This window comes from Sorghum bicolor, chromosome 10, assembly GCF_000003195.3.
Source record: "Sorghum bicolor cultivar BTx623 chromosome 10, Sorghum_bicolor_NCBIv3, whole genome shotgun sequence".
Taxonomy (NCBI): Eukaryota; Viridiplantae; Streptophyta; class Magnoliopsida; order Poales; family Poaceae; genus Sorghum; species Sorghum bicolor.
Genome location: NC_012879.2, coordinates 59,304,753 through 59,328,713, shown reverse-complemented (window position 1 = coordinate 59,328,713; position 23,961 = coordinate 59,304,753). Strand labels below are relative to the sequence as shown.

Sequence of the window (23,961 nt, the reverse complement as noted above, 5' to 3'; positions counted from 1 at the left end):
TTCTTTTTATGATGTTCCTATTTAATAAAGGCGTGATTGCATGTTTTACATATGTTTGGGCGCTACAGAGATACAATTACGAACTGTTTGAATGTCTGCACCGTGACTTAGGGCAGGTCCCACTTATGCAAATCGCCCGTAGAGGTCTAGCTATTAGAAAACATAACAAAATCTTGTTTCCTCGTGGCCTAGTTCACGCGGGCCATAACGAACTTGTCTTCGTCCACTCGCGGACCCCCTAGGATTATTGGCGCGCTTGCAACAAAAAACTACTCCTTTCTTCATCATGCCTTGCATAGCATGAACCTAGCCAATGGTGGTCTGAACGCGAGATGACATACATGCTGTAATGGAAAAAGCCTATCAATCATTGTTAGACAAAGAGGTGTTTGGTAACTGTGGCTAACTGCTAAGTTGGCATATGGTTTTCTCACGATGAAGACATTAAAATCTGGCAAGGCTAACTTTTGAGCTCGTTTGGATGGCGCCCTGGCTGGCATCCTGGCCCTAGGCATATGGAATCGTATGCCTAGGAGCCTTGCCTAGTCGACGAGCTAATTAGAGGATGTTTAGTTCTCCTTCTATTCTATAAAATTTTGGGTTTTGATTCATCATTTTGCATAGTAGTACTAAATACTATGTAAATTTTCTGGCAAAAAAAAATTGGTTATTCTCTATTTTGAATTTTGGTCTCAAGAGGCCAAAAAAAGCCTTAAGAGGCTCTCACGAGGACAATAAATTCTAAGTTTTGAATAGAATCAAATATAACTTTAGAAATTTTAATATTTTACATTCCATCATTCCAACCAAACACCCCTTTCGTCTGTTAGCTTTTGACAATTGTGCTGCTTCGTTAGATTGTCGGTTAGCTTTTAGTACAGGAATATTAGTCTCGTTACAATCTTAATTCTGTTTTTAGTACAGGAATATTAGTCTCGTATCTGCTGATGAACAATTGTGTCTTGGGTTCACGTGCAAATTTTATGTTTTTTTTTAAAAAAAACATATATAAGATATCAGTAGCCTCAGTCAACAGGTGATTTTACATAAATATTGTGAGTGGTTATATTTCTACTCTTTCTATCCAAAAATAATAATTCTCACATATCGAAAAATCAAACATATTCAATTTTAACTAAAATTATATAAAAAGTGCTATTATTTATGAAATAAAATAAGTCTCATTAGATTAGTTGTAGAATATATTTTTATAATAAATTTATTTTAAAATAATAAATATAAATATTATTTATTATAAATTTGGTTGAACTTAAATATATTTGATTAGCATGGTTCTATAATTGCATTGTTCCGTGACGGGAGGAGGGAGTACTTCGACAAACCGGTTGCACATAAAACTTTGGCAATTCACTTTTTTTTTGATAAAACGTATCTGTATTTCAAGTTAAGGAGAACAAGAGTACAAATACAGACACGTACATGTACGATACAGGTACATCTGTTCCAGCCAATCTACACAAAGGACCCTAGAAAATAAAAAGATTACAACAAAGCCCCTAGATCCTTCATGAAGCCTCCATGACCATCCACCTCGTCGCCAGCCACCGCCACCGAAGAAAGAGTCGGTCACCACCATGAGCAGAAGGAGTCCCATCGCACACCGGCTTTGAAAAGGAGTCGAAATAGTCTCCCATCGAGGAGATGGGAAGTAGCCAACGACGGTCGCCCATCGACCGGGGCCGCGCCCCAACTCCTTCCGCTCCCGGATCTGAGCTCGCCGTCGTCGTCAAGGGGGAACGGAGCCAGATCCGGCCAGCCACAAACCACAGCATCCACGAACACACCTGTATCAAAGCAAAAAAAAAGCCAGCTACAAAATCACCTGGATAAGACGAAGTTGAATCGCCGGTCCTGGGCTCACGCCAAGAACTCCCAGGCCCCACCAGCGGCGCTTGAGCATAGCACCGCCGTGACGAAGAAGGGGTGTAGAAGATTTATTCCGCAGCGACAACGCCGTCTTCGCCTCGTCGCCATCGCTCAGGATCGCTCTTTCCCCTCGCTACAGTTGCCTTAGGCGAAAAAAGGGCGATTCGCATCGCCGGTGGCGGTTCAGCAGATTCCCTTCCTGTCCAGCGGCTGGTTCGCCGTCGTAGAGGAAGATGAGCTGCTGAATCGCCGCGCGGCTGTGTATAGATTAGGTACTAGGTTACCTACGTCTAGGTTTTGCCTGCCGTTGGTAGATGGCGAGGTTAAGTTTTGGCGGGAGCTTGTTCCTCTGCGCCAATTCACTTTTCTTGCATGTCAAAGTCAAAATGGAACGGCGCGTTGCAACAGGCTACTTTGCTCCAACGAGTTCCGCGGGCCCCGCATGCCATAGGCCCAATACTCAGTAGCCTTGCGAGCGGATCCCCCTCATTGGAACTTGCAAGGCCGGAACCGGAACTGAGCTGCCGCCGGCCCCATGGCGAGCGGCGGCCTGGCGGCTGCATCGGAGGTCGCCGTCGTCTTCCTCACCCGCCCCGTCGTCGCCATTGCCTTCGTCTTCACTCTCATCCTCCTCGGTACGCCACCCCTCCCCTCGCTCTATCGATTACCCAGTTGCGTGCGCGGGTTCCCTGATCCGCTTCGTTCGTCTCCCCAGGTTGGTACGTGGCGTGGAGGACGGTGCTGGTGCACGTGCCGCTGGTGCAGGAGATCGCCGGCCTGCGCCCGAAGAAGCCCTCTAGACCCAAGCCAGCCAACCGCGGCCGCGTCGCCAAGTTCTATCAGAACCAGGCCGAGGCCGCCCAGAGGTGAAAGCTTTACCTCCCGCACGACCACACAAGCCTCTTCCCTCCTTTTGTTCATCTGGATGTTTAGGTGCTGATGATTTATGTGGAAACTGACTGGCCAGCTTTTTTTCAATTCGTTCCAGACTGAATGCTTAGGGTATTTTGCTGAACCAAACATGGAATGAAACTTTTGTTCAATTCGATTGCAGTAGGTTGTAGATTAGGAGTTTAGGACTGTGTCCGCATACCGCATGCGCACCCACTATCTGATCTGGTTAGGCCTATGTTGACGCTGCAGCTCTTCGTGTGGACGTGTGGTCGCAATTATAGTTAAATTGAAGCAGGGAAAGTTGCTTAAGCTATCTATTTCAGTATTTCAAACATGATTAAACTTCATTTGCAGTTTGGTACAATGCCTAAAGGACCTGAAGCTATCATTACCTACATTTTTGTGTTCTTCGTGTTTACCCTCTGGATGCCTATCTCAAATTCCTACATTTCTTGTCGTGCCTACTATTGGTGCTAAAGTAAAGCTGTTTGCTGCAATCCAAAGAAAAGACTAGACATTTCAAACTTTAGTCCATACAAATTGATATATTGGTACTTGAAAGCTATAACTATGTCCATGTTTGTTCCTTACAACAGGTTTTTTTTTTCACCTTGTATTGCGAATACCTGCAATCCTATTCTCTCAGAAATTGTATTTTGCTATTGAATTACTTAGGCATAGTTGGGAACTGGATACTTTGGATAGGGATGGAAGAAAAATAAAGCCAATATCTTTAGCAGGATTCAAGGTGGTTTATCTAGTAAAAAATGAGTTGTTGTTGAAATAGCTATCCTTTCTCATTTAAACCACTAGTAATTGCACTTTGTATACTGTACATCATGAGCATGTATTCTGGAAACATGACTATCTATAAACTCATATAATGTGATTTATCTTGCTGTCTCCTTAAACCTTGAAGTTTTCATATTTTATCTTGACCTGCAATGGCACTACTAATATTACTGCAAGGAAGTAGGTGCCACCCTTTAGTTCATCATACATTTCCATTGCTCCTTAGTGTCATTCCTTCCTTTAAGTGATCAGCAAGTACATAAAACCTCAGGGCGAAAGAACATTGTTTGAGTTTGCTGTGGCTCCATTTGCTACCTACATCATACACAAGTGGTTGAGAGTGTTTCCAACTTTGGCCAGGAATGGTTTGATGCTTTCTAGAAGACTAGAACCTTTTGATTACTCACAGGGATGTGTTTGTTTTTAAATCCATTCTATAACTTTACAATATACCACGCTTACTAATACTAGCAAATTGTATCATGCGTTCTGTCAAGATAGCTAGCAGTAACAGTAATGTATTTTGGGTGCTTAAAAACCCTCTGCTATTTAGACTTTTAGAGTGTTGCTTCTGTTTTCAGATATTACCCCAATGTTTTTCTCAAACCAAGATATTACCCCAATGTTTAAATCATAGTGTGCTTACTGCAAAAGTTACACTATGTTTGCAACTGCAAACTGTTTTAGTTTCAGGCAGATAGATCATGAAGCAGCAGAAAATGACTGTACTCTTTCACATGCACACATTTTCACAAATCACTAACCTGATTTTTGTTCCCTACTAACAGGAACAGCAAATCAGAAGGGACATCTTAAGAGAAAAGAGTCAGCACTTTGTAATAAGTGCCAGTTGCACACTGTCGTATGCGAATTCCCTAGTTCTAGTTAGAATGCAATGCTGCTGATGACGGCGGTTTTCTAGAAGAGAATATATATCAGCATTTAATGGGAGCTTCCTGCATGAGGATGCGTCAGGCTTATGATACTAGCGCATCAACTGTATATTGCATGACCTTATAAAGTAAGGACCTTATAATTGTATAGATTGTACATATACCTGCACAGGAATGAAGAGAACCAGCGAACCACTTATCCTTTGGAATATCAATGTACTGCCTTCTCTTGTGCGAAGTTTTTGTTTGTTAAGTTCAGCTCTAGTCATTGGCTTATGATGGCATTTATAAAGATGGAAACTGAAGGTGCTGTTCTGGGGCTGATTCAGTGTCATGATGCTGAATGTCGACGCCAGGGACAGCCCAGCAAGTGGGCTGTAAAACCCAGGAGGAGGAGCAGCCCACTGTCCTGCAGAGTCCACGGCAGAGGCCGGCTGCTGAGGCTGCGCCAGAAGGGCCTGCTGGGGTACGGTACGCGCACCGGCAGGGGCGCGAGGGGAGGCCACACATCTAGATGGACCTGGCCCACGGATTGTAGGAGGGCCACGGGGCGCCCTTGGAGCTGGAGCCGGCTGCCTTGGGCTGCCCACCGGACTGCGGGCTGGGTGCTGCCCAGAGCCGTCGCGCTTGCCGCCACGACTGCTCTCGTCGCCTCCACCGGCTCCGTCAACCTATACACCGCGCTCTCCCACTGCCCGTGGCCACGCTGCCCAAAAGCACTCAAGCTGCTACTGCTCCATGCCGCTGCTGGCTGCTACGGCGGCCATAACTGCTAGTAATGCGGCTCACTGAACTACAGTAGCAGTAGTATATGCAATTCCACGACTCGATACGCACAACAAACCAGTCGTTAGGAGTGCAAAAACCAGCGATGACCCTTTTTTAAAAAAAATTTAAAGAAGAAACAAACACACAAACCGTCGTTAGTCAGCGAAACCATTTCCTTCATGCACTAAATTAATTATCCAACCTCTGAAGATGGAAATTACCCATCCAGCCAAAAAGGAAAAGTCTGGTTTAACAACAAAGGTTTCCCAGGCCTCCAATTTGTTGGAAATGCCCACGCCACGGTATGTCCTCCCCCGGCTCAAAAGCCGGTTCGCCGCGCCACCAGGGGCGACGGGCGAGCAGGCGGTGTGCTATGCTGACACCCAGTCGCTGAGCTGAGCAGTGACCTTACCATGCTTAGGACCGTTCAGGCGAGGCACTGCATTCACGAGGCGAAGGTTGTAATGGATGTACTCCATGTTGCGGAACCTCTCTTGATCGGCCAAGGAACGCTTCTCGGTGTGCAGCCTCTCGGTTAAGCTCTTGTCGAGGTTGTACCTAGTAGCGCCAAAGCATGTCTGGCCTAGGATCCGAGCAGCAAAAGATTGTAGCTCCTTCGTGCCACTCCCATGTTTCTCCCACCAGACATCTGCGATTTGTTTCAGGTAAACACAGGTAAGGACACAACTGCTTCAACGGAATTACCATACTGGTAGGTTTCTATTCTTTTTTTTTCTTTGTAACAGTTCAAAGCAAATTCCTGGTTCTACACCATTTAATCCACCGAGGACACAGACTAACTTCTGTTGAATGTGGTAACTTAAGCAAGTTGAAAGATAACTTAGTTGGAACATGCATTAGTCATTTTCAAGGACAGACACAAGGTAACAAATATGAAGCATATCTACAGTGGGTATCAAAATGCAAATCATGAACTTGAAACAAAAAAAACAGATATGGCATTTCATCTGGAGACAAATTATCATGGGAGCAAAGGCCTCACACCATAGCATATAGAAGCATATATCAAATGTACTTCCTCTCTCCCAAATTATAAGACGTCTTGGCATTTTTAGATTCATAGTTTTTACTATGTATCTAGAAATAACATATATCTAGGTGCATAGAAAAAGCTATGAATATAGAAAAGCCAAAACGTCTATAATTTAAAACGGAGGGAGTAGCCTCCAACTATATGGGGGTATTGCAAAACTACTAGTCTACTGCCTCCAGTCATAAAACACGAGATTTCAGACAAGCAAAACAATTTTTCCGGCTGTTTCTCGTCTGAACATCATACTTTAATGACTGGACGTGGCATTATTTAAACCTGAGTTATTGTTTACTTAACTTAGCATGGGCCTTTCTTTAACCCAAACCTTCATTAACTAATTAACATTAGCGTCTACCTTGGGATTAGTAGACAAGCATGCATGGTATGTTCAATGAAAGCAACTTAGGAGATATATCATGACAAGGCATTAACTTGCCAAAAGGAACAGAGGAGCAATTGTGGCAGGCAGCGAGGTGAGTGCAGCTGTGGCTGCACAGATTGTTGTGTGAACATGACATTATTCATTAGCGGGAAAGAACCATGACTTCTGCCTTAGGCAATATTGCATGTACATAACAATTTGTACTCTGGAGAATGGTACTCCTGCTCTATTTAAGTTGGTATGGAGTTCAAGCATCCTAACCAGATCTAATATGTTTAATTAAAGTTTGGATAAACCAGAAATAACGGCACTTAGTAGCAACACAAAAGAGCATCACATCACATCAAATAACAGACAGACTATGAAGGTGGGAAACCAGAAGAAAGGTACAGATTAAAATGTCCTGAAATATTTAAATCAAAGGGGTTCACACAGTGAATCAGGACTGGCATTTACCTTGAGGTGTCCCAGTAGCTTCCTGAATTGCTAAATCTGAATCAAACAAACCTGATCTTCTTTGATATAGATCTATTTGTTCAGCTACATGCAATGCATGATAATGACTTCTAGCCACTCGGATAATGCAGGTCGTGATGCCACTGCTGATTTCAGAATCATGGCGGTACCGGTCAGCGTAAAAGAGTCCTGGATTGAGAATATAACCAGCAGCATGGATTGGGGAATGCAAATAATTGTCCCATATGTGATCAATCATCTGCCAGTACTTACCATGCTCATGACCAAGATTTTTTTTTATACTTTCTTTTGCACTATCCATGGCATCATACAGGACACTCACTGGACAATTATCCTTTTCCAATTTATACAAAACACTGATAAGTGGGCCAGTAACCTTCAAAACATTATCAGCAGCACTCCAAAATGCACTATCTGTTTGTACTACCTCACATATATGCATGGACAGACTTGTACAAGCCAGATCAGAGGAAACCCAGTTCGGCGAGCTAAACATCTCCATCAGATTTTCCCTCTGAGACACTAGGGTCTCAAGCGTGAGAAACTTAGCCACCGATTTCAAGTTAGAATTGCTTATGATCTCAGAGTCAAAATGAAAGAACTTTTTCATCAGTTCCATGGGAAGTGCATGACCATACAAAAACATCATGATTTCCCTTGCCTTCGTTAGGACATCTTTCACGTGACCCAGTTCAGCTATATTCTCAAGCAGAAGATTGATGCAATGATCAGCACATACTGCGAATATGAATGACTGGTCATGTTTCTTTAGCACAGCATGCTCTGTAGCTTGCATATGTGGTGAAACATTATTGGTGATGACCTGAACAATGTTGTGGACACCGATATCATCAATCAAACAACAAACCATTGCTGCAAGCTCATCAACATCATCAAATATTGTGGAGATGTCTATGGATCTGAGAAAAAACATCCCTTCTCTGCAATGCACAAAAGCACTAATGAGGCTTCTCCCACACCGGCTTTTCCAGCTATCCAATATCAAACTGCAGCCTCTTCTCTCCCAGTGTTGCCTCATAGCCTTTTCACGCTTTTGAACTTCATTCAGTTGCACTTGCAGAATATATTCATAAGAAGGCATTGCAATCTGAGCCCCACGGGTGAGTAAATCAATCACGCGCTTAAAAGACGGCAAGTGAACAAAATCAGGCTCAAGACCAGCCTCAAAGACAAGCCTGCCTATTGAATTTGCTACAAGAGAATCCAGGTTATCAGTTGCTTCCATCGAGCGTTCTGATTCAGGCTTATGTGACAAAGAGTGGTCCACAGAGCGGATGCATGATTTGGTTTCATGGCCTGATGACGATGATGATAGCTCTGCTTGCATATTACTTACGCAGACATTTTGAGGACCACTAGCTCTTGAAGTTTGGCCTCCCTGCCTCGAAGAATTTGCATTCGAATAAACAGCATTAGCATTTGCTTTTGTGGTTGCCATCGGCAGCTGGCTGCAAAAGTGTGAACTGAAGGTAGAAGCAGTCCACCAAAGAAAATCCCCTTGACCTTTGTAGTATGTAGCTAAGGCAGCTGGCTGCAAAAATGATTGGTAAAATTGACCCAGGTAGATACGATCCTTATCAGAGGAAACTCAGGATACGCCAACAAAAAAATAATTCTAATTGGCCTATCCTAATTCTTGCATTCCTCAATTGAATTCCTTGACAAAAAGTATTCTTGATGCACAATCCTGAAAAGAAAACATAGGCTGTTAGGAAATTAGTTTAATAGTGTTTTATTCCCAAAAGCAGCATAAACTAGAGGAGCTAAGGACTTAAGGTGCTTCCTTGTCAAGAATAAATGGTTTTAAAAAACACTAATTATTTGCTGCAGGATTTTGTTTATTTAAAAATAACAAGCTTATCTTTGCCTGAGCTACAGATATTTGAGAATCAATACAATGAATTAACAGTAACTGTGAGAAGCAAGCTCAATAATTGGCCATTTTCAACATGCTGCCATGAGAAGCGTACAATTGGATTATAAACATGGATACAATTGTCTATACATCAGTCCTACAAATTTGAAGGTCCAATGATTTGCAAATTGCAATGAACCTTACATATTAATGCATTTCCTTATGCCTTGGGATAAAAGCTACTTGTGCAGCATTTCTTTATTTCAGCAATAATGATCGATGACGCATATTTAGAGGGCAAAGCATAATAATGACAATAGAGATGCCATTCTTTTCCAGATGCTGATCGATGCAGCAGAGTTGATGGGTGAAAAACGCAAAACTGCTTGCATCACATGCACATTAAATAAATATGTTGAATAGCTAAATAAACAGACCTCTTTTATACCCACCACGTGAGGGGCATGGGCACACGACATCTTAGTTTTAATACCCGCCACGTGGAGGTGGGAATAGAAAATTAAAACACAATCAAACGAGACAAAAGAGTTCTTGCGTCCAAGGCTCCCCATCCCAAAGCTTTTGTGAGTCTCCATCCCCATGTTGGAGAATATACCATTTTCACTCCTTACAATCATACAGAGAGCTAATACAACACCACCCCACCCCTTGTGGTCCATCATCCATGCAAGCAGCACTACGATCCATGGATGGATCTCTCACACAATGGATCAGAAGGACCTACCCAGACCTTGGGCGGATGGATGTTCAAAATCGCACATCACAGAAAGTGGATCCAGTAATGGCCATGGTTTGTACGCATCTACACCCAATAGTTCTCGCATAAGAACCGAAGTTCTCAGGCATTACATGTATGCGCTTGAAACTAGAACAGATCATCAAAATACACATAGCCAAGCTGCCAAAGCTAGGGTTTGGGTAATCGGTTGTCGGTTCCGCACGGCATCAAGGGAACAGAAGTGCCCGGGTGGGGCATACCTTCGGTGCTCGCCGTGGGCTAAGCACCACTCCAAGACCTGGCGAAGAAGGCCCGATGAAGACCTGGGCACTTCGTGTCCGTCGCCGCAGCCCAGTCGTAGAGGGAGCGAGTGCCGAGCGCAGCGGGGTGAACGGGGAAGTTAGAGTGAAGCTGAAGGATAAATTTTGATATTTAACACATTATTCGCGCGCCTCTCAACATTTGTACCCCAATTCGCAGGTCTTTTGAAATATAACCCTGTGACTGCGAATTGCTTTGAGATTTAGGCTTTTTGAGGATTCCTTCCTTTTATTAATTCCAGGGGCTCTTTTCACAGTTTGGGTAAGGGGAAGAGACAGTAGTGCCCCTCTCTCATTTCAGATGGTTTGGACGCCTGTCCAGCCCCTCGGTTATATTCCCTGTTGCTCCAATCTCTTTCCCAACTGGTACTATGATATGAGTAAGGCCTACTATCGTGTTGAGTGGTCTTTTCTGAGGAGAATGATGTTGAGAATGGGCTTTCATGAGACTTGGGTCAACACAGTGATGAGGTGTGTGAAATCGGTCTCATATAAAGTCAAGATTAACGGCGATCTTACAGAGGAAACTGTATCTGAACGTGGATTAAGACAAGGGGACCCAATCTCTCCCTATTTGTTCTTGACCTGTGCGGAAGGATTTTCATCTCTGTTGGATAATGCCGAAGAAAGAGGGGAATCAGAAGGGGTGCGTGTATGTGCTGGAGCACCGAGTATTAATCATCTATGTTTGCAGACAACTCATTGCTACTTCTGAAAGCTAATGAACATGTCACCTGCAAAATGTTTTAGCGGTGTATGAAGATTGAAGAGTGCTCGGGGCAGACTATCAACAAAGATAAATCTTCTATTATGTTCAGCAAGAATACAAAAACAGAGACAAAAAAATGATATGCTGTCCATCCTGAATATATCCACAGAAGCGAGGAATGAAAAGTACTTGGGTCTCCCTGTATATATGGGCCGATCGAGATCAAGAACTTTTGCTTATCTGAAGGATAGGGTGTGGAAGAGAATACAAGGGTGGAAAGAAAAACTTCTCTCTAAAGCAGGCAAAGAAATTCTAATTAAGGCCGTTGCTCAGGCTATTCCCACATACGCAATGTCATGTTTTGACCTGACAAAAACATTATGTGATGAGATTAGCACGATGATTTGTTGCTATTTGTCAAGGATATCAATAAGGGGGTACCCATATTTATGTACTAAAGGAATAAAACCCTGGTAAATAAATGTTACCCCATCTACTCCGACCAGTAGAAGAAAGCCCAACATGCGAAGCACACTGGGCCGGCCCAGTGGCGGGCCATGTCAGCTCAGACAAACATACGCTTGTCACCCTCTACTCGAGACACGCTAGACGCCGACGACGCGCCGCTCGACCTATGTCTCGACGATGGAAGACGCTCGAGCGAACACCCGGGCCTCGAGTCTGTGTACCTCTCGATTACGGGATCAGGGTCGAGCAAATCACACGGCCTCGAGTGCAGAACGCGTCTCGTCTGCCTGCCCTCGGTACGGGATCTAGGGCATTTAATGCGTCTGATGGGCTCCCACCTAATGCCATGGCAGCCGCAACCATGATGATGGGTCGTACCCCCGTCATGTCTTACTTTTTACCGACTCTATCTGGGAGTTGGAGAAAGGTACAGGGCGGTACTGCCCTGCCCGGCGTAACGTTTCGTCAAACGGCCCCTCGAGGTATCATTGTCAACACTTCCTTGTACGGAATGTGCCCAATCCACCCAGCCCTCAAGGCCATCGGATGCTCTACTAGGAAAGACCTCTCAGGACCAGTCAGCGCTCTAACAACTCTCGACGCAACGCCTGAAGAGCTACACGCGCATGCTGTCAGGCGTCAAACACGGTCTCACGCAAGAGAATACATGTGCCATCATCGCCAAGTACGCTACTACAAGACCCGTCGAGCCACGCCGGTACGGAGGCCTCGGTTTGACCAGCATCCTCATCCCTGCCAAAGCCCACGATAGCCCTAGCACCATGTAACCCTGTGCCTCCCGTTGGCCTATAAAAGGGGACGCCAGGACTTAGAACAGGGCAAGGTCCTCTGGTTGAAAAAACAACGCTCGCATACGCAACAACACAAAAAACCCTAGTTACTCACTGCTAGACCTTGAGGAGATAGAACCTTATGTTCTATCCTCCCCACTGCTGCCCCACTCACATTCACTTGTGTTCACCCCTGTACAAGTGCTTCGGTGCAAGATAATACAATCTCCCCCCTGTGTGGACGTAGGGCCTTCTTTGCCCGAACCAGGATAAACTCTTGTTGTTTCTTGTTGCATCACCATCCAGAAGAGGGAGCACGCACATAAATTCACTCGTTGGTGCTAGCCCCCTGGGATAAAACACCGACACTATTGGTGGTCACAACAAGACAACAAGAATAAAATGCACTGGATTTCATGGGATACTATGTGCAGAAGAAAGGAGGAAGGAGGTTTGGGCTTCCGTGATTTACACCTATTCAACTTGGCCATGCTGGCTAGGCAAGCATGGAGGCTGCTCATGACTCCAGACTCTCTTTGCGGCCAGGTGCTCAAAGCCAAGTATTATCGGAACTGTGGCCTGCTGGATGCAAAGGAGGCCCCTGGGATTTCATATACGTGGAGAAGTATATTACGGGGAATCAAAGCTTTAAAGGATGGATTAATATGGTGTGTCGGTGATGGAAATTCGATCAAGATTTGGCTCAACCCATGGATACCCCGTGGTGTTACAAGAATGCCTATTACTCCGAGGGGGCATACCTTGATTACTCATATTTCTGATCTGATAGACCAAAATACAGGTGATTGGGACCAGGTGCTGGTCAGAGATATTTTTTGGGGAGGAAGATGTGCAACATATAATTGCCATACCGGTACAGATGGGTAGGGAGGATGTCCTGGCATGGCACTTTGATAAGAAAGGGGTTTTCTCTGTCAAATCAACCTACCATACTCTTCACGACTTATCGATACAGAAAGCAAGGAAACAGAAAGGTGAATCATCTAATGGGCAGGCGTGCAAGCGGCTAGAAAGGAAGCATGTTTGGCATTTGAATTGTGCACCAAAATCAAACAGTTTGTCTGGCAACTGGCACACAATAGTCTCCCTTTTCTAATGAATATTAAGAGAAGAGGAATGGACACAGACACCAGATGTCCAGTGTGTTGGAGGCTCAATGAAGATGGGGGTCACTGCTTCCTAAAATGTAAGTTTGTTGTTAGATGTTGGAGGGAAGTAATGCTAGAAGATATACGGACTGAATTGATACATAAGCGTTCGGCTGCAGAAATGATTTTGGCCATCCTGGCCCTCTGGGACGATGTAAGCATGTGGGTGATCATGCTCTTATACTCGTGGTGGGAGGCTAGGAACAAAACAAATGCAGGAGAAGGTGTGCGCTCCCTAGGCCAAGTTGCCCACCGAGCTACCATGCTAGCGATCGAATCCAACCCTGCAAGAAAGGAGGTGAACATAGCACTGCGACCACCAGACAGACGGATTCGGCCGCCAATGGGTATACTCAAAATCAATTGTGATGGTGCCTTTTTTGCTGAAACTAAGACAGGGAGCTGGGGCTTTGTAATTAGAGATCACAACAGCCATGCAGTATTGGCAGGGTCTGGTTCACTGGGAGCTGTTCATGACGCTGACTGTTCTGAAGTTCAGGCATGTCTTGCGGCTCTGCAAGCAGCGCCGAGCCATGGTATTGGCAGCATCGTCCTTGAGTCAGACTCAATGAATACAGTAAAGGCTTTACAGTCCAATGAACGTGATCGTAGTCCAGCATCTGTCCTCTATAAAGAAGCTAGGGAGCTGATTTCTTTGTGTTTTGATTCTGTACAAGTTTCTCATATCTCTAGATCATGTAATAGGAGTGCGCACGAGCGAGCTCGCCCTGAGTCTTGGTTGGGACCCGGATCAATCCCATGTTTGGTTTGATCCCCTCCCTAGTTTTGTATCTAAAATTGTGGTTCGCGATTGTGCTGAACCGAGTGTGTCTGAATAAGAGTCTCAGCGAGTTTGCATAAAAAAAATGGTCCATTCTCCTTCCCATAACTTCCCATACTCCTCAAGAGAAAATTTTTACACAGATTGTGCCCCAAATCACTAGGAACCTAAACATGCAGTAGAAAGGTTTAGGATTGGGGCTCTTACCCTGGAGAAGCCATGGAGCCGCTGGAGCAAAGCGATCGCGGCCCCTTCACCCGCTGGCCTGTGGAAGGCGAAGGGGGCGACCCTCTGGTGGTCGACACAGGGCCCCAAACCCTAGCGCCTCTGCGTGCTGGGTTGGTCGGCCCAGCTGGGGGTGAGTCTGGAGGAGCCGAGGGCTTGGGGAGGGTGGAGGAGGAGCAGCAGGCCGGCCGGCGGGGGACCTTGCCGGCTGTGGGCGGCTGAGGCCCACGGCGATGCTCGGGTCGGCGGCGGGGAAGGGGAGCCGCGGTCGCGGGCGTCCGACTGCGTGAAGTCGCGTCGCGAGGCGGCGGGAGTCCGAGACTTGTGAAATTAGAGAGGGGCAGTCCAGTCTTTTTGCATGTCCTAAACAGTAAGGCCTTGTTAAAAAAAAATCAAAAAACTTTTCAAAATTCTCTGTCACATCGAATCTTGCGGCATATGCATGAAGCATTAAATATAGACGAAAATAAAAACTAATTGTATAATTTGCCTATAAATCGCGAGATGCTTTTGAGCCTAGTTAGTCCATGATTGGACAATATTTGTCAAATAAAAACGAAAATGTTACAGTACCCAAAACTAAGAAATTTTTGAAACTAAACAAGCCTAATAAGAGGTTGCTAGATTTAATAAAAGGGAGAAATCCTAAAAAAAAGCCTAAGTGTCTATTCTGCTGACTGAAAAGTCGTGGCTAAAAGTATTATTCGTTGATTTATCGTGAGAGAAAAATAACGTTGGCTAGGGAAAAATACGGCTATATAGGACAATCAAACAGAGACTAAATCTCAGCAATTCGCAGCAACATAATTATATTTCAAATGACATGTGAATTAAGGTACAAATGTTGAGAGATACACGAATAACGGGATAAATATCAAAAATTCTCAAGCTAAAGCGGGGCTGAATTTTAGCTTATACCGATGTTTATGTTGATTTGTTACTGGTATTCTAGTCAAGGTGCCTCCATAGCTGTCTAGGACCACTAGCATGTGTCTAGATATTTAATATGATGAAGCGAAAAGTTATTGGATGGGAACTATTTATTCATCTAAATAGTCACTAGGTGGTGGAGTGAACTTTAATTACTGAGTGTTTAGTTTGGGTGACTAAAAAAACTAAAAGATGCCTTTTAGTCCTTTTTAATTTAGTTCCTTTTAGTCCCTTCTAGGGATAATTTGGTAATTGGTTGGATAAAGTCTATTTAACCATAGTGTTTGGATGAAAAGCGACTAAATTGAACTAGATTTAGCTGACAAGACTTTAGGAGAGGCTAACCAAACATTTTGGCTCATTGTTCTGGTCAAGCGGATGCACAATCAAGTATACGGTGTTGTACAACACCATCTACTCCATAACATCTGGACATAGCTCTACCTAGCCAACATCGGGACACATGGCACATCCTAGCCTCATCCACCCCATAGTAATTCCATATGACTGAGCTCCACCAACCTATTTTCCTTATTAGGTATTATTCGTTCGATCCAAATCATAGAAATTAGACGGGGGAGAAAGGGGTTGAGGATGATTTTGACTTCTAGAAAATTTAATCCCCTACATCAAATTCCGTTTATTTGGGATCAAACGAACAAAGCCCCTTTAGAAGCTTTCTTGTCTCCATGTTATTCCCCACTCTAATGCAACCTCTTTTCTCTTCGCAAACCCCACCTCCGCCAATGCCTTACCAACTTCTGTGGCTCAGTGTACCCTGTTTGTGGATCTGTAGATCATGGCATTCACCTCAGCGTAGGATAACATGTGCGAGTGGTACGGCTAAAGCCCTAGAGATGGAGAAGAAAGGTTCGATGGTTGAGCAAGCCATGTTCCTGGCAAGAGGGTAACCATACATTCTTCAACTTCAACAACGGGGTACAAAATGTTAGCCATGTTCGTGAATACTCTAAGACTGAGGTAAAGTAGCACCGAGAAAGCTATGTATTTAAGAAAAAAAAATCCATAGCAATCCAAACCTAAGTGTCCTATTGGGGAAAAAAAATCAAACATAATCCCTAATTTCCATTCCATTCCAAAGTCGAACAATATAATACAATGGCTAAGATCTGAAGTCCAGTTCATGCAAGGTATCAACAGAAAACTAGACATGCTATGGTTGTTCAAGTTACAAACAGGTAGCAAATAGCCCCTGAAGTAAAACGCGAGTGCAAACGTTCCGCACAGCTATGAACACAGGGTCTCGTTCTCGAGATCAACCTGAACTTTTGTTCTCTTGATCCTTGCCGGCGATTTGCATTCTGTGTCTACAACTGGGATTCTGTTCTTGGATGGCCTTGCCGGCGACTTGCATTCTGTGTCTACAGGCGACTTGCATTCTGTGTCTACAACTGGATTTCTGTTCCTGGATGGCTGCGGAGTGGTGCTTACCTCATCTAATGTCGATTCAGGTGACTCTGTCGCTTGTGCCTTGGTTGGAGCTTTTAGTGACAAACTGCCGGCCTTCTGCTCTTCCAGTATTTTCTGCAAGTATCTTGCATGTTCCTCTATCCGTAGCTGCAACTGCCTTTGCACCTGGTGGTGAAATTCAAATCATCAGTACTGAAAATATCTGATCATCGAGTGTCTGTTACTACATGTTCCCTGACTATTTCAGATATGACATGATAAGGGGTGGCCCTGTTTAGATCCACATTGCTAATAGTTAGCAACTAAGAATTAGCAACAGTGGATCTAAACAAGCCTATGTCAAAGGCCTAAAGGATGTGCTAAATTCTAGCAAGAATTTGAAAGCTAAAGGTTGCTACACAGTGCTAAAAATTGGCATGCTAGTACATGGTGCCTGCAATATATTCGGTTTTGATTATTACATTTTAATTATTATGGTCAAAATTTATAGTAGTATACAATTAATTCTTTTAGGTATTCATTGATTGTATATAAGTTGGCCAGTGAAAGGATAGCGATGACTGATGAACAGAACCCAATTAAGTGGACATATAGAACTGAAATCAAACTCCATACTAATTCCTTGAATGATTTTGGATAAATTTATTTATCAAGCATGTGAGAACTTGTGAGATGTGATGACATAGCCGCACTCTGGATGTTCTGATACCCACCTCTAATTGTTCATGAAGCTGTTTCTGAACCTCGATTTGCATCCTTAGAGCTTCTGCCACTTGTAAATTCCTAAGAAACATGTTAAGGAAAGGGATGTAAAACTCTAAGATCGTGATGCTTATGTGCATGTTTCCCTACTTAAGTGATCAGAGGACTCACTTGTTTTTGCTTGAATCACTGCCGCTCTTTCCTGTTTGTGCCTTTTTATCCTCCGAAGAAGCCTTCTTATCTACACAGAGTAAGCATTTGGATTTTCGTTCTTTTCAGAAAAAAAGCTGCTATTATAAAGGACAGTAAGTAGGTAATTTAAGCTTACCTTCTTTAGGCCCAGGAAGATATTTCGCAAGCCGATACTTCTATATGAAGAGTATAGGAGAGAAAATGTAAGTTATAATGATAACATAGAAGGGAGAATTAATTTTCACTGGAAACAATTGTACACTTGAACCTGCAGATGGCTCTTCACATGATAAATGGTTAGACCTTCTACCTTCATTAGTTTCAGCACACCCTTAGGAGTTGCTTCTGTAAAGATATGAAAGCAAACTATTTATTAAGAATGGTCTGTCAAATATAGACAACCTGAAAACATGTGAGAGATAAAGCAAAATGGTCAACTTACTTTCAGGTCCTTCAAGCTTTTTTACAGCCTCCAGAAAACGCTCATGAAGCTCAAGTGTCCACCTCAACCTTGACTTGTTAGTTGTTGCAGAGCTAGAAGATGACTGAGATGAGCTAAGCTGGACTTTAACTGGTGATCCTAGATCCTGTATACTCTGAGTGGAGCAAGATGATATTGGAAGTGATGACAGCTGTGGTGGTGTGCCATATATGTCCTAAAAACATTGTGTCAGAGGAATATCACCATAAAAAATCTATTAAATGGAACAGAGGATCTGGTGGGCTGCAAAGACCAAACCGTCAAATTATAGTGGAGCAGTGTTTCTGTAGGGGCTCGGTTAACTTACATCTAAATGAGGACTCTTTTCATTGTCAGTGATGGCAATTCCTAGCTGCTCAGACAGGAACTGAAATTCCATCTGTTCATCATAAGCCAAGGCATTGTTTTCTTGGAAGCTGCCATCAGAAGCATCTCCAGAAAGATCGAGGAAGTCTTTCAGATCATCTGACTGTTCAGCTTCATCTAAACCATTGCCAGTATCACCACTTAACAGCAGAGAGGAGCTTGATGACTGCCCAGCTGAAACTTGTTGCTCACACTTAGGGGGGTGAGGCAGGAAAGGCAAAGTGCCCATTTGATGGCATGGTTCTGTTTTTGTCGAAGATGACGAAAACAAGCTTGTGCAGAATGTCGAAGAATTTGAGAACATGGGTTCTGAAAATTTAGGATGTGAGACGTGAGACTGTGGGCTTTCAGGATCAGATTCAGGGCTTCTTTTCTGAAGGTTAACTGATAGGCTCCTTGACAAGCTTGATGATCGGATCAACTCGGTCTTGATGTTTGATGACTGACTCGTGGATGCCGAGGTGCCATCCATCAAGCTGTGGTGATCCAATTTAGCATCGAACAGCTTATGAACTGAAAGTGCAGAGACATGTGCTGTTTTGTCGGAAGCAGCGATTTGCTCCATCGCAAGAAGACTCTGAGAGTTCATCGCTTGCAAATGGTTTACTGACTCCATAATCACCAGCCTGCACATGACAATCGATGTTGATGGTTATTAGAACACTGTAATGCTGCAAAGTTCATTAGGCCTGCTTGTTACATAAAACTAGAAAAGTACACACGAAATCCTATTGTTTGGAATGTGAATACAAATGCCACATAAATATACATACAAGAAGAAGCTTGCTTAGCCCATATAGATCTAATTCCATGTTTTAGTAACTTATTGTTCAGATAAGCAGTAGTTCTGACCTCTGTTTGACTAACAGATGATCATTCGTACAGTATTTAGATGAAAACACCTAGGAAACCAAACAGGTGATTTATTTTGGCATAATTGAGCAAACAGTCACATGGCCAGGAAAAATACAGTAAAGTTTCCACACGGTAGCTCAATGAGAGAGAAAAAAAAGAGAACAGCTCTAAAAACCCAGAAAACTACTCTCTGGAGGAAGAAACCTCCTAGTACTATACATGAGTTTCCTGATGTTTTCGCAGCAATCAAATTCTCACTTACTACTAACCAAGTAACCGAATGTGTTTATTTTTTTTCGCAAAAAAAAACGAAAAAAGGGGAAATAAAGTAAGGTGGTCTTCAAAAGGCTAGGATTCGAAATTCCACAAGCATTCCAGAAAACTATCCATTTTATCAGGTGAGTACATGCTGTGCTGCCCGTCAGTGAGGCATGTTGTACACGCCCATACTCTGCTCAGGTGCTGCACTCACAACTTCAGAAGTCAAGTGGGACTGTGGGAGAAAACTTGGCATGCAGTTGTTGAACAGAACAGGACTCAAGGTCAAATCTCGGAAACAGCTCGAAAACAAAAGGAAGACAATCGTACGAGTTCAAAGGTTCAAACTTCACTGCAATTGCTAATTCCAATCGGTGGACGGAATGCAAGGGCATAAACTTCGCCGCAACGCATGCTTGCTATGCATAGCGCTAGTGCTACCAACCAGAATAAATGGGAGAAAATAATGGCAAATCAAGAATGAGGCTCCTTTGCCTCTCGAGATTGGTGAGACCAGAAGTCCCGAACACAAAGAATCGCAAAATCTGGCGAGAAATCGTGGTTAACCGAAGCCAAGGACGCATAGGGGAGACAACGGCGTGACTGCAGATAGGAGGAGGATCTTTGTAACCTCGACGACTCACCTGAAACTCCAACGACGAGACGGATCGCAGGAGATTCAGAATCTGGAGGCTGCAAGTGCCAATCCTCTCTCACTCCACCCGTCGCCTCCACTCTCTCCACTCCTATCCAAGACCAAATCTCCCTCCCTCTCTCTCTCTCTCTCTCTCTCTCTCTCTCTCTCTCTCTCTCTCTGGGAGGGCTATAGGTTTCTATCTCTCTTCTTGCAAATCATTGGTTCGGTGCTCTCCTTCTTGGTGTGTGCCATCCTGGTATGGTTGGTTGGCTGGCTGCTTTGCTTTTGGTCTTCTTCGAGTTCAAGGGGGTTAATAATGAGCAGCCTCCCTTTTTTTGGTTTGTTTTTCTGATTTGGTTACCTCTCAAGATTTGTCCACATCTGTTCTCATCTCTCCATCAGCCGAATTTCTTTTTCCTTATATATAAACCCTGAGATTGAAGGTGCACAAGAGACGTCAGATCCGACCAACCATTTGCAGTAAATTTTCTGGGGTTGTAACCAGCCCATTTTCGGTTTAGTGTCAATGCTGTCACCAGTCATGCATGCTCTGTGTTTTTCTGTAATGATTATGTTGCCATCTTGAAACGATGTGTGCCAACTTGCTGCTAATAATATTTGTTCTATCGCAAACCATGTGCGACAATACAGGAGTGGCAACCACAAAGTTGGGTGTATTTGCCATGAACTCAAAGCTTCTGATCCGAGTACGGTAACGCTACATTTCAGAAAAGCTGTTTTTCTTTCAACTCTTCTAAATCAACGTGGAGATGGTGAAACCATGTTTCATCGATTCTGAGCATGTTCGCTTGAGCTTATCAACCGAATATATCAGTCATTCAGCAGTGTTAAGTTTTTCTCTTACAACAAATTAGTCAACGGTACTTTTTGTCATGACTTATCGGAGCGCGGAGTTAAGAGTCGGAGCTATTAGGCCTTAACTTTTAATATAAGGCATGTTTAGATCCACCCAACTAAAGTTTAGTTAGTTAAATTTACAAAAAGCTAGCTAAGATTTCTCCTAACTAAACTTTAGCTAGGGTGTGTGGATGCTCTAGCTAATAGACTCGGCTAAACTCTAGCTAGCTTTAGCTGGGTTAAAATATCTGCTAAACTTTAGCTGGTCTTTTACTTATACCGTTTGGATCCCTAGCCAACTAAATTTAGCTAATACTCAGGTTCGTGGATTCAAATAGCCTAAGTAGTTAAACCTGAACGAGAATTAGGTAAACATATTAGTATTGAAACTGGCGGTATGACAAATAAATTTGTTGCAGTCGGTGCAAAAATTGAAATGATTTAGTTTCTTTTTGAGGTATATTTGAACAGCATAACTGGCAATAATAAACATACATCGTCGTCCCTCAGTCCCAGTGGATGCAAACATCTTCAGAGATTAGGTAATGCCAATGCATTGCCCTTTTCAAAAGACATGACATTATTGAACTAATCCTGGTAGTAGTGTGCCTGACATAAGCATTGGAAGATAGTAAACAAAAGGGAGATATATGGAATCTACGCAGCCTCTGATGCAACCGAGAGGACAAGCATGGGCACCAAAGAATCATCAGTTTTTTTTAATTCATACGAGCGATAATACCTTGGAAGAATCGTCATTAGCAAAAGCTCACGTTGACAGGCGCACGCACTCAGAAACTGCCATGAGCCGATCAGACGAAAAGTGCCTTGTGGAATACTGCATGGTGGACGATTCAATAATTGGCGATTAGTGCAACCATTGGACGCAAGAATGGATAAGAGGGGTTAGTGGGTTCATGACTATTGACTAATACTACTGGCTAGGGGTACTGGTTTGTGTTTGTGTAGGTCTAGGATGACACACAAATCCCAAATGTGATGTGAGTGCAAGAAGAAGAAGCCAAAGGAAATGCATACATAAACTATGAATCCATCAAGGCCAATATTTTTAGGATGCTGTAGTAAAGAAACAGTCAAACTCTTTGGAACATATCACAAATTATTGTTATATTTCTAAATCGCACAATGCGCTTGATTTATTTCAAGTTATATGTGGGTCCATGTAGCTTTGTCTCAAATCAAATTTCTCTAATTTTGATAAAGTTTTGTGATAAAAAATCTGTTAACTTTATACAAGTTCAAATAATAAAAATGCGGTAACAAGACGAAATTATTGGGTAATTAAATGAAATTGAGTGTCAGTTAGTGTATTTTTCTACAACCTTAGGGTGTTCGGTTTGCCATGTTAAACTTTACCGCCCGTCACATCAAATGTTTGAACACATGCATGGAGTACTAAATATAGACTATTTACGAAACTAAAAACACAGCTGGAGAGAATTTGAGAGACGAATCTTTTAAACTTAATTAGTTCATAATTGGATACTAATTGTCAAATAAGACGAAACTGCTACAGTATCTGTTAAGCTTCACCACTCAAACCAAACACCCTCTTAGTTAAAGTTAGATAAGTTAGATATATATATAAAACAAAGTTTAATTAGTAAAGTTTGGATTTTTTTAAACTATATCAACACCCCGATATAGTCTCTCGCGTGTGCCAGTGGTTTCTCTTTGCTCAACTCATGTCCGGTTGCTCATTGCCTCTTTTGTATGTTTGCAACGAATAGTCTGATTGTCGAAATTGTTCATCTGGTGCCCGGTGGAAAAGAAACTTTATGTGTTTGGACACCCCTCTTAGTCTTAGGTGGGCTTTCATGAAATTGGTTTAGAAAAGCTTGGAGATTCGACCTAAGAATTATATATGAAGTCTAAATTTTATTGCAAAAGTGTCGAAATCAAACTTTTACCTTGAGTCTTTGAAAAGTCATGACTAAAAGTACTATTCGTTAATTTATTGTGAGAAAAAAAATTGCTGAATAACTGACAGATTTAACGAATAAACTTTAGCGAAGTAGCAGTAGGAGCTAAACTACTATTGGATTATATCCCGGCCTCATCACCATCGACCGATCCACTTGCTCATTGCAGGTCAACAGAAAGAAAGAAAACGACGCGCAGGGGCCTGCCCGTCCTTCCTTGATTCCAGTGGTGGATTCCCTAACTCGGCCTAGGATTGGCTGACGCAGATCCAAGAAAGGACAAACCCAGTTCAGTGGAACACAAATGACATTGTTGCCCTTTGTTTACTGGTCAAGAAATAAATGGTGAGTGAGTGGATCGGATCCCCCGTGGTAAATGATAACGAGGCTAGATTTGGCGAAACTTGCTCGTCCGTTCGTTACCTGGATGCCAATTAAGCCAGGCCAGACCGCCTGAGATCGCAATGCAAATGCATCGTATCTCGTATGGTATGTAGTATGCAGAGCCGCGTCCTTATCGCCGGCCGCCATCTCCTTTCGACGTCAGGGTTTTTTTTTTAATTACCGCGCCGTCACCGTCGGAATCGGCCTCACCGTCACAAGGACAAGGACGGGACGGCGGGAGCTAGCAGGAGAATGGAATATGCGGCGGCATATCGCGGGAGCACGTCGAGGTCACTCGTCTCTGTGATGACTACGGGCGGCCGCTGAGGCAGGGCGAGTCCCCGCCGCCGCCGCCGCCACCTCCATCTCCATCGCCGTCGACCGTCGTGTACATACCGGCCGGGAGACCGTCCAAATCTGGCCCTGCAAAGCGGGAGGCCCTCCTCCGTTCCGCTGGCTTGGAATCGGAGCGTACGTCGTGGCAAATAACATTGCGTGAAGTCGTGTGCGTGGACACTGGACAGCGCGCAGGATCACGTGACAGGCGAGTGAACACTAGCTAGCACACCCTGATCCTGAGATCAGACAGTAAGGCCTTGTTCAGTTCACCCCAAAAACCAAAATCACGAGATGAATCTTTTGAATCTAGTAATCTATGATTGGACAATATTTGTTAAATAGAAACGAAAATGCTACAGT

The 23,961-nt window shown here is 43.5% G+C and overlaps 3 protein-coding genes across 4 annotated transcripts; 1 reads left to right on the top strand and 2 right to left on the bottom strand.

Annotated features, from left to right (window-relative positions):
* On the top strand, positions 2,326–4,704 carry LOC110431314. The gene is made up of 3 exons (XM_021450310.1): positions 2,326–2,522; positions 2,603–2,753; positions 4,362–4,704. Exons 1-3 carry the CDS (start codon positions 2,423–2,425, stop codon positions 4,387–4,389), a joined length of 279 nt encoding a protein of 92 aa, XP_021305985.1. The 5' UTR covers positions 2,326–2,422; the 3' UTR covers positions 4,390–4,704.
* Positions 5,365–14,527, bottom strand: LOC8064948. 2 transcript variants are annotated; one of them, XM_021450133.1, is made up of 3 exons: positions 14,208–14,527; positions 7,127–8,873; positions 5,365–5,883 (listed from the first exon to the last, which is right to left on the bottom strand). In XM_021450133.1, exons 2-3 carry the CDS (start codon positions 8,604–8,606, stop codon positions 5,606–5,608), a joined length of 1,758 nt encoding a protein of 585 aa, XP_021305808.1. In that variant the 5' UTR covers positions 8,607–8,873; positions 14,208–14,527; the 3' UTR covers positions 5,365–5,605. The 2 variants fall into 2 exon arrangements, with proteins under 2 accessions (XP_021305808.1, XP_021305807.1); XM_021450132.1 differs by having other exon boundaries at positions 7,127–8,855.
* LOC8064297 (protein PHOSPHATE STARVATION RESPONSE 3) lies at positions 16,222–20,289 on the bottom strand. Its single transcript, XM_002437504.2, has 8 exons — positions 20,085–20,289; positions 18,269–18,953; positions 17,923–18,136; positions 17,749–17,825; positions 17,617–17,656; positions 17,460–17,529; positions 17,300–17,369; positions 16,222–16,751 (listed from the first exon to the last, which is right to left on the bottom strand). Exons 2-8 carry the CDS (start codon positions 18,941–18,943, stop codon positions 16,404–16,406), a joined length of 1,494 nt encoding a protein of 497 aa, XP_002437549.2. The 5' UTR covers positions 18,944–18,953; positions 20,085–20,289; the 3' UTR covers positions 16,222–16,403.